Source organism: Callithrix jacchus, chromosome X (assembly GCF_049354715.1).
Source record: "Callithrix jacchus isolate 240 chromosome X, calJac240_pri, whole genome shotgun sequence".
NCBI classification, from domain to species: Eukaryota; Metazoa; Chordata; class Mammalia; order Primates; family Cebidae; genus Callithrix; species Callithrix jacchus.
The window spans coordinates 132,035,088-132,045,915 of NC_133524.1; the positions used below are offsets into that span (position 1 = coordinate 132,035,088).

General features: G+C 42.1%; 2 protein-coding genes across 4 annotated transcripts in view; both read right to left on the reverse strand.

Annotated features, from left to right (window-relative positions):
* LOC144581062 (uncharacterized) overlaps positions 1-10,828 on the reverse strand; it is a 133,913-nt gene that overhangs the window by 122,768 nt on the left and 317 nt on the right. The window contains 3 exon segments of the mRNA XM_078363048.1: positions 9,662-9,796; positions 10,043-10,183; positions 10,434-10,574. Coding sequence (XP_078219174.1) covers positions 9,662-9,796; positions 10,043-10,183; positions 10,434-10,574 — 417 coding nt within the window.
* Positions 1,010-6,322, reverse strand: LOC144581112 (uncharacterized). 3 transcript variants are annotated; one of them, XM_078363464.1, is made up of 9 exons: positions 6,207-6,322; positions 5,818-5,958; positions 5,434-5,574; positions 4,267-4,407; positions 3,114-3,254; positions 2,728-2,868; positions 2,109-2,243; positions 1,661-1,754; positions 1,010-1,276 (listed from the first exon to the last, which is right to left on the reverse strand). In XM_078363464.1, exons 1-9 carry the CDS (start codon positions 6,310-6,312, stop codon positions 1,225-1,227), a joined length of 1,092 nt encoding a protein of 363 aa, XP_078219590.1. In that variant the 5' UTR covers positions 6,313-6,322; the 3' UTR covers positions 1,010-1,224. The 3 variants fall into 3 exon arrangements, with proteins under 3 accessions (XP_078219590.1, XP_078219591.1, XP_078219592.1); XM_078363465.1 differs by lacking the exon at positions 4,267-4,407 and having other exon boundaries at positions 1,018-1,276; XM_078363466.1 differs by lacking the exon at positions 3,114-3,254 and having other exon boundaries at positions 1,029-1,276.

Genomic DNA, 10,828 nt, shown 5'->3' on the forward strand with positions numbered 1-10,828 from the left:
ACCACCAGGGTATTCCACACAAGGCACTCACAGATAATAAAGTGTAGCGATGGGCCCACCCTCATAGGAATTCACTGGTCTTAATATTTATATTCCCTTATCCTCCATCAGCTTTTTTTTATGGTGGTACTGTCTTACCCACATTGGCCTTGAACTCCAAATCAGGCTCCCGAACTGTCCCACATTATCTGAAGATGACTGGATCAACAGAACTGTGCAATGGACTTGTGGAACTCAGTTATAGTGCAAGCTAGGTGGCAATGTCTTGCAGATCTGAGAAATCACTTAGGAAGCAGTGTTTGCTGTATATTTGCATCCAACACAGTTTGCTTTCTTTCCCATAGTCAGGATTCTTGGTCCTAGATTCAAGGGGTATAACTGGGGGTGTCTCTACTCATACTCTATACCCCAGTGACCCACTAGCAAAAACGTTTCCTATTCTCCTGACGTTAGGCTCTGCTGAACTAGAAGTCTTATTTCCAAAGGAAGAAATGCTTTCACCAAGGGACACAACAGTGATTCCATTGAAAAGACATTCATACTGCCAGCTGGCCATTTTGGTCTCTTCATCACTTTCCATCTAGAGGCAAAGGAGGGGGTCATCCACTGGCTTGGGATGATGAACCTGACGATCAAAGGGGGGGGATTAATTGCACTACACCAGGAGCTAAAAAGGAGTATGTCTGCTGTGTCTAGAGAGCTTCTTAGTCCTCCCATGTTTTCTGATTACACTTAATGGAAAAGTACAGCAACCCAATCCAGGCAGGTATCTAATGGTCCTTCAGACTGTACAGTGATGAAGGTTTGAGTCATCCTGCCAGGTCAAGCACCATGACCAGATGACATACTATCTCAGGGCAAAGGGAATGAAAAATGGGTAGTGAACGAAGGCAGTTATAAATACCGGCTACAACTATGCAGAAACCATGACCGTAATACTAAATACATTGGTGATTTCTCAACTCGTATCCCTCCTCAGGTGGAAGAATAAACCAACAAACAAACCACAAAAGTCTAGCTTTTACTAACAGAAATTTATTAAATTTCAAAAGCTCCATCTTTTCTTAGCTTCAGGAAGGGAATTTTCTTCACTTCAAAATTACAGGAAGCTTCAGCAATGACCTACTCCACTTTACAGCACATGTCCTTGTTTCTCCTTGGTATTTGCATTAACACAATTATTTTTTCTCATGTGCTTAACTTTGCTGAGATGGCAGTTGGAATCTACTTTTTTAGCACCTTCTTGAGTTGCTGAATTAAGGCAAAATTTTTAAGCCTGAATTGAAAGAGGTATTCCATTAACCAGAGGATACCCACGGCATCTGTGATATGTAGGAGGTAGTAGTGGATACAAAACAGACTTTACAATGTACATGCAGATAGAAAATGCATGCTCATGGAAAATACAAACTAGAGAAAGACCAAGTGAGTCACCTGAGGGCCCACACCCACTCCCAGATTATGATAAATTTGGAAGGCTCCATGGCATTGGAAAAAGGGGTTAGAATAAGAAAATATCAACCTAAATGCTTGGGGAAATAGCATGAACTATGACTGAGGGCCAGGGATTAGGAAGAACAAGGCATGATTTGTTCCTGCTCCTGTCCCAAACTGGGCACAAGTGCTTAAAACAATAGAAGAGTTTCCTTTTGGCACCCACCTTGCTGCTTCCTTAATGGCAAATTTAACAAGTTGTTTCTTGACTTCCATAGATCCTTGTACTTCATCAAGCAAAATGAAAATTCTTTCATAATCTGAAGGTATTAAAAAGTTAGTATTTCTAAAATTATGAAAATGAAATATACTTCAATCTCATTGCATCCACTACAGCAGTATACATTTTTATGTGCACATACACAGTGTTTGTGTTTTGAATGCTTAAATCACATCAGTATATTACTAAGGAAACTATTGTGAAAACTAACAAGGAAAAACACCTAAGCAGATGTATTTGAAATTTTCAGTGAAATTAAATAGAAGCCCTGCTAAATTACAGACAGATCCGATTTAGCCAAACAATGAGCTCAAGGGGCAGCATAATTGAGTTCTAAATCATAGAATGGGAGACTTCTCAGGCTTTCATTGATAGACATTCTTGCACTACTTACTTCGCCCACACCTTCGAACTTCTTTCATCAATTGATGTTTTATATCATCATTAACTTTCTTTACCATAGCAGGAGATATTCGTGCTGTATTTGGCACAGTTTCCACCGGAGACCTTGCTGTGACTGGTGAATCACCTGCAGAGACACGGTAGTTTTGGGCTCCTACCACAAATTCGTTACTATCAGGTTTGTAAAGCAGCTTATCTTTGCTGAGACTAGTGCAGTTGTAAGACAAAGAATCTAATGTGTTGGGTTGCATACAATCTCCTGTCATATTTATAAGCTCTGGGGGAGCAGAATCTGACAGGAAGCCATCAGGTGGGGTCTGACCATTTTCTATCTCCTTCTGGATATCATGAATGACAGTAGCATCTGGAATCCAAATGGAAAAATTGAGCTGCGAGGTAAGTGCATTATGTCACTCCCACAGGTATATCCCTCGGAGGCTCAGTTTCGAGGAAGTTATGTCAGAAAGCAGGAGGATATACAAGGTGGCGATGCCAGACCCCTCGGACTGAGCTCAAAAAAGACAATACAACAAAACCACCTGCTTCCCTGCTGGACACTATGCATGCATACAGAAACCAAGTAGGACAGTACAACCAATACACAAACATACACAGATCCCTGCTACTCCTGGATGAAGCACCAGCTCCTGACAGATTACTACGCCATGGTGGAACCGCTGATGAGGAGTTATCAGGTGCTTGTTGGCCATTATTCGTCTTCTTCTCATGGACATTGTGAGAGATGGTGGCATCTGGAAAAAACATGTAGAGGCCGAGCTGTGAGGTTAAGTGCATAATGAGAGCCCCACAGGTATATCCCGCTCATGCTCAGTTTCTAGAAAATTATCCCATAAAGCATGAGTATATACCAGGTGGCAACCAGAGAACCCTGAAATTGAGGCAAGAAAAGATAATACAACAAAACCACCTTCTTCCCTTGATGACACTATGCCCGCATATGGAAATCAAGTAGGACACAACTTATAAGGAAACATACACAGATCCCTGGTACTCATGGCTAGGATGCTAGCCCCTGTCATATTAGGAAGTCCTGATGGAAGAGTTGACAAGAAGTTTTGAGTTGCTGGTTGGCCGTTTTTTATCTTCTCTTCATGAACATTGTGAGTGATGGAAGCATCTGGAAATCAAGTGAGGAGGAGGAGGTGTGAGGTACGTGCATTATGTGAAGCCCCAGGTATATTCCACTGAGGCTAAGTTTCAAGGAAATTATGCCATAAAGCAGGAGATGATGTGCCAGGTGACGATCTGAAAACCCTCAAACTAAGCTAACAAAAGATAATACAACAAAACCACCTTCTTCTCTTTATGACACTATGAATTCATATGGAAACCAAGTTGGAAGTACAACTAGTAAACAGATCCCTCGTAGTCTTGGCCATGATACCAGCTCCTGCCAAATTATTAAGCCCTGGTGTAACAGTGGGCAGGAAGTTATCAGGTGCTAGTTGGCTGTTTTTTATCTTCTTTTCACCGACATTGTGAGTGATGGTAGCATGTGGAAACCAAATGAAGAGGATGAGTTGTGAGAAAAATACATGATGTCAACCCTACGGGTATATTCCCGATGCTCAGTTTCTAGGAAATCATTGCATAAAGCAGGAGGACAGGCCAGGCGGTGTTCTGAAAACCCTAAATTCAGGTCACAAAAGATAATACAACAAAATTGCCTCCTCCCTTTCATGACACCATGCATGCATGTGGAAACCAAGGAGGACAATCCAACTTATAAGCTAACATATACAGATCATTGCTACTCATGGCTGGAATACCAGCTTTTGCCATGTTAATAAGCCCTGGTGGAACAGCTGACAAAATGTTATCAGGTGCTTGTTGGCCATTTTCCATCTTCTCTTCACGGACATTATGAGTGACAGTAGCAACTGGAAACCGAGAGAAGACGTCAAGCTGTGAGGTCAGTGCATTACAACAACCCTGCAGGTATATCCCTCTGATGCTCAGTTTTTAGAACATGATCTCATTAAGCAGAAGGATATACCAGGTGGCTATCTGAGACCTCCCAAAATGAGCTCACAAAAGATAATATAATAAAACGACCTTGTTTGATGTATGACCCTGCATGATTATGGAAACCAAGTAGGAAACCAAGCAGAAACAACCAGGAAACATACACTGAGCCCTGGTACTCATGGGTGGAGTACCAGCTCCTGATACATTAATAAGCCCTGGTGTAATGGATGACAAGAAGTTCTCAGGTGCTCTTTGACCATTGTTCATCTTCTCTCCATGGACATTGTGAGTGACTGCAGCATCTGGAAACCAAATGAAGAGGTTGAGCTGTAAGGTAAGTGTATTATGGTAACCCTACAGGTATATCCCTCTGACGCTCAGTTTCTAGGAAAATATTTCATGCAGCAGGAGAGGATATGCTGGGTGGCGATCTGAGAACACTCAAATTGAGCTCACGAAAGAAGGTACAACTGAACAACCTCCTTCCCTTGATGACACTATGCATACATATGAAAACCAAGTGAGACATTCCAACTTATAAACAAACATACACAGATCCTTGGTACTCATGGCTGGAATACCAGCTGCTGCCATGTTAATACACCCTGGTGGAAAAGTTAACAAGATGTTACTGAATTGCAGTTGGGCATTTTCCATCCTCTCCTCACGGATGTTGTGAGGCGTGGTAGCATCTGGAAGCAAAATGACCAGGTCAAGCTGTGAAATAAATGCCTTATTTAAACACACAGGTATACTCTTATGATGCAGAGCTTCTAATAAATTATTGCATGGAGCAGGAGGACACGACGGCAGTGTTCTGAGACCCCTCAAATTGCACATAAGGAAGAGAATACAACAAAACCACTTTCTCCCATTTATGACACTATGAGCATATACTGAAATCAAATAGGAAAATCCAACTAATAAGAGAAGATACACAGTTGAATGGTACTCGTGGCCAGAAGAGCAGCTCCTGCCATACTAGTAAGCCCTGAAGGAACATTTGACTATATGTTATGCGATTGCGGATTTGCCATTTTCCATCCTCTCCTCATGGACATTGAGAATGACTATAGCATCTGAAAACCAAATGAAGAGGTTGAGCTGTGAGGTAAGTGCATTATTTCAACCCCACAGGTACATCCCTCTGATGCTGACTTTCTAGGAAATTATCAAAGAGAGCAGGTGTGGATATGCCAAGTTGCCCTCTGATACCCTTCCTATTGAGGCTAGGAAAGTATATACAACAAAATTACCCTCTACCATCCATGAAATTATGCCTGCTTAGGGAAAGCGAGTAGGACAGCACAAGTAAGAAGCAGACATACACAGATCTCTGGTCCTCCTGGATGAAATTCCAGCTGCTGCCATATTACCAAGCCCTGGTGGAGCAGTTGACAAGACGTTATCAGGTACCGGTTGGCTGTTACTTCTCTTCTCTTCACGGACGCTGTGCGTGACTGCAGCATCTGGAAACCAAATGAAATGGTTGAGCTGTGAGTTACTTGCATTATGGAAACCACACAGACATAGCCCTCAAATGCTCAGCATCTAGGAAATTATCACTTGGAGAAGGATATAGCAGGTAGCAATCTGAGAACCCTAAAATTCAGGCCAGGAAATTTAGTGCAACAACACTAGATTCTTTCCTCATGACACTGTGCATGCATATAGAAACCAAGTAGGACAGTATATCGAGTGAAGAAACATACACTGATCCCTGGTACTCATGGATGAAAAACCAGTTGCTCCCATATTAATAAGTGCTGGGGGAATAGTTGAGAAGATATTATTGGGTTCTGCTTCAGCATTTTTAATCATCTCCCCATGGACGTTGTGAGTGATGGTAGAATCTGGAAAGACAATGAAGACGTTAAGTTTTGATTTAAGCGCATTATGTCAGCCCACAGGTGTATCCCCCTGATGATCAGTTTCTAGGAAACTATTTCAAAAAGCCAGAGACAATATGCCAGATGGGCATCTGAGAACACTCAAATGTGCTCACGAAATATAATACAACAAAATCACCTTCTCCCTTTCAGGACACTAGTCATGCCTATGAAAACCAAGTAGGATCGTCCAAATGAATAAGCAAACATACACTGATCCCTGGTGCTCATGGCTGGGAGACCAGCTGTTGCCAAATAAGGAGGTCCTTGGAGAACAGTTGACAAGACGATATTAGGTGTTGGTTTCTTGTTTTCCATGTTCTCTTTGTGGACATTTTGAGTGATGGTAGCATCTGAAAATCAAATGAAGAGGTTGAGCTGTGATGAAAGTTTCTGGAAAACTATCAAAGAAATCAGGGTAGTATATGCCACGTGGCTATCTGATACCCCTGAAATTAATGCTACGAAAATATATACAACAAAAGTAACTTGTAGCATTCATCAAACTATGCCTCCTTAGGGAAATCAAGTAGGACAGTACAACTAAGAAGCAGATATACACAGACCTCTGGTCCTCCTGGATGAAATTCCAGCTGCTGCCGTATTACCAAGCCCTAGTGGAGCAGTTGACAAGACGTTATCAGGTACTGGTTGGCTGTTACTTCTCTTCTCTTCACGGACGCTGTGCGTGACTGCAGCATCTGGAAACCAAATGAAATGGTTGAGCTGTGAGTTACTTGCATTATGTAAACCACACAGGCATCGCCCTCAAATGCTCAGCGTCTAGGAAATTATCACCTGGAGAAGGATATACCAGGCAGCAATCTGAGAACCCTAAACTTGAGGCCAGGAAAGATAGTACAACAACACTAGATTCTTTCCTCATGACACTGTGCATGCATATAGAAACCAAGTAGGACAGTATATCGAGTGAACAAACATACACGGATCCCTGGTACTCATGGATGAAACACCAGCTGCTCCCATATTAATAAGTGCTGGGGGAATAGTTGAGAAGACATTATTGGGTTCTGCTTCAGCATTTTTAATCTTCTCCCCATGGACGTTGTGAGTGATGGTAGAATCTGGAAAGACAATGAAGACGTTAAGTTTTGATTTAAGCGCATTATGTCAGCCCACAGGTGTATCCCCCTGATGATCAGTTTCTAGGAATCTATTTCAAAAAGCCAGAGACAATATGCCAGATGGGCATCTGAGAACACTCAAATGTACTCATGGAATATAATACAACAAATTCACTTTCTCCTATTCAGGACACTAGTCATGCCTATGAAAACCAAGTAGGATAGTCCAAATGAATACGCAAACATACACTGATCCCTGGTGCTCATGGCTGGGAGACCAGCTGTTGCCAAATAAGGAGGTCCTTGGAGAACAGTTGACAAGACGTTATTAGGTGTTGGTTGCTTGTTTTCCATGTTCTCTTTGTGGACATTTTGAGTGATGGTAGCATCTGAAAACCAAATGAAGAGGTTGAGCTGTGATTAAAGTGCATTATGTCAACCGCACAGGTATATCCCTCTGATCCTCAGTTTCTAGAAAACTATCAAAGAAATCAGGGTAGTATATGCCACGTGGCTATCTGATACCCCTCAAATTAATGCTAGGAAACTATATACAACAAAATTAACTTGTAGCATTCATCAAACTATGCCTCCTTAGGGAAATCAAGTAGGAGAGTACAACTAAGAAGCAGATATACACAGACCTCCGGTCCTCCTGGATGAAATTCCAGCTACTGCCATATTACCAAGACCTGGTGGAGCAGCTGACCACACGTTGTCAGTTGCTAGTTGGATGTTATTTATCTTTACTTCATGGATATTGTGAGTGACTGCAGCATCTGGAAACCAACAGAAATGGCTGGGCTGTGAGGTAAGTGCATCCTGTGAACATCACAGGCATATCCCTCTGATGCTCAGTATCTAGGACATTATCTCATAAAGAAGAAGGACATACCAAGCAGCAGTCTGAGAAGCTTAGGATTGAGGCCACGAGGCAAAACTATCCAGGACATAGGAGTAGGCAAGGACTTTATGAACAAAACACCAAAGCATGGGCAACAAAATCCAAAATAGACAAATGGGACCTAATCAAACTCCACAGCTTCCGCACGGCAAAAGAAACAGTCACTAGAGTGGATCGGCAACCAACAGAATGGGAAAAAATTTTTGCAGTTTACCCATCTGACAAAGGGCTGATATCCAGAATTTACAAAGAACTCAAACGGATTTACAGGAAAAAAACAAACAAGCCCATTCAAAAGTGGGCAAAGGATATGAACAGACACTTTACGAAAGAAGACATATATGAGGCCAACAATCATATGAAAAAATGCTCATCGTCACTGGTCATCAGAGAGATGCAAATCAAAACCACATTGAGATACCATCTCACGCCAGTTAGAATGGCGATCATTAAAAAATCTGGAGACAACAGATGCTGGAGAGGATGTGGAGAAAAAGGAACACTTTTACACTGTTGGTGGGAGTGTAAATTAGTTCAACCATTGTGGAAGACAGTGTGGCGATTCCTCAAGGCCTTAGAAATAGAAATTCCATTTGACCCAGCAATCCCATTACTGGGTATATATCCAAAAGACTATAAATTGTTCTACTATAAGGACACATGTACACGAGTGTTCATTGCAGCACTGTTTACAATAGCAAAGACCTGGAATCAACCAAAATGCCCATTGATAATAGACTGGATTGGAAAAATGTGGCACATATACACCATGGAATATTATGCAGCAAACAGAAATGATGAGTTTGTATCGTTTGTAGGTACATGGATGAATCTGGGGAACGTCATCCTCAGCAAACTGACACAAGAACAGAAAATGAAACACCGCATATTCTCACTCATAGGCGGGTGATGAAAAATGAGAACACATGGACACAGAAAGGGGAGTACTAAACACTGGGGTCTATTGGGAGGAAAAGGGGAGGGCCAGTGGGAGGGGGAGGTGGGGAGGGATAGCCTGGGGAGAAATGCCAAATATGGGTGAAGGGGAGAAGGAAAGAAAAGCACACTGCCATGTGTGTTCCTACGCAACTGTCTTCCATGCTCTGCTCATGTACCCCAAAACCTAAAATCCAATAAAAAATTTAAAAAAAAAGAAAAGATAGTACAAGAAAACTACATTCTTCCCTCATGACACTATGCACGCACATGGAAACCTAGTAGAATTGTAAACCAATTGCACAAAGGTACACTGATCCCTGGTGCTCATGGATGTCACAACAGCTGCTGCCATATTAATAAGTGCTGGGGGACTAGCTGGGAAGGTTTCATTGAGTGCTGCGTGGGCATTTTTAATCTTCCCTCACAAACATTGTGAGTGATCGCACCATATGGAAATGAAATGAAGGGGTTCAGTGTTGAGGTATGTGCATTATGTTAACCCCACAGGTATATCCTCCTGGTGTTCACGTTCTAGAAAACTATTTCATAAAGCCATAGAGGACATGAAAACTATTTCATAAAGCCAGCAGGGGTGAATATGCTAAATGTGCATAAGATGCCCCTAAAATTGAGGCTTGGAAAGTATATACAACAAAATTAATTTGTAGTATTCATCAAACTATGCCTGTTTAGGGAAACCAAGTAGGACAGGAAAACTAAGAAGCAGACATACACACACCTCTGGTCCTCGTGGATGAAATTCCAGCTGCTGCCCTATGACCAAGACCTGGTGGAGCAGTTGAAAAGATGTTGTAAAGTGCTCGTTGGCCGTTATTTATCATCGCTTCACGGACGTTGTGAGTGACCGCAGCATCTGGAAACCAAATGCAGTGGTTGAGCTGTGCGTTATGTGCATTAAGTCAACCGCACAGGCATGCCCCTCGGATGCTCAGAATCGAGGAAATTATCTCATAAAGCAGAAGGACATACGAAGTAGCAGTCTGAGAACCGTAAATTTGAGGCCAGTAAAGATAGTACAACAACACTGTATTCTTCCCTCATGACACTACGCATGCATATAGAAATCAAGTAGGACAGTACGCCAAGTGAACAAACTTACACTGATCCCTGGTACTCATGGATGAAACACCCGCTGCTGCCATATTAATATGTGCTGGTGGAATAGTTGAGAAAACATTCTTGGGTGCCGTTTGGGCATTTTTAATCATCTCCTCATGGACATTGTGAGTGGTGGTAGAATCTGGAAATGAAATCAGGAGGTTCAGTCTTGCGTTATGTGTACTATGTCAACTCTACAGGTATATCCTCCTGATACTCAGTTTCTAGAAAACGATTTCAAAAAGCTGAAGAGGATATGCCAGATGGCGATCTGAGAACACTCAAATGCAGCTCACTGAAGATAATACAATAAAATCACCTTCTCCCGTTCAGGACACTAGGCATGCCTATGAAAACCAAGTAGGATAGTCCAAATGAATAAGCAAACATACACTGATCCCTGGTGCTCATGGCTGGGAGACCAGCTGTTGCCAAATAAGGAAGTCCTTGGAGAACAGTTGACAAGACGTTATTAAGTGTTGGTTGGTTATTTTCCATCTTCTCTTTGCGGACATTTTGAGTGACGGTAGCATCTGAAAACCAAAGATGAGGTTGAGCTGTGAGGTAAGTACATTATGTCAACCACAGAGATATGTCCGTCTGATCCTCAGTTTCTAGGAAATTATCAAAGACAGCAGGGTTGCATATGCCATGTGGCTATCTGATACCCCTCAAATTGACGCTAGGAACGTGTATATGACAAAATTAACCTGTAGCATACATCGATCTATGCCTCCTTAGGGAAATCAAGTCGGACAGTACAACTAAGAAGCAGATCTACACAGAC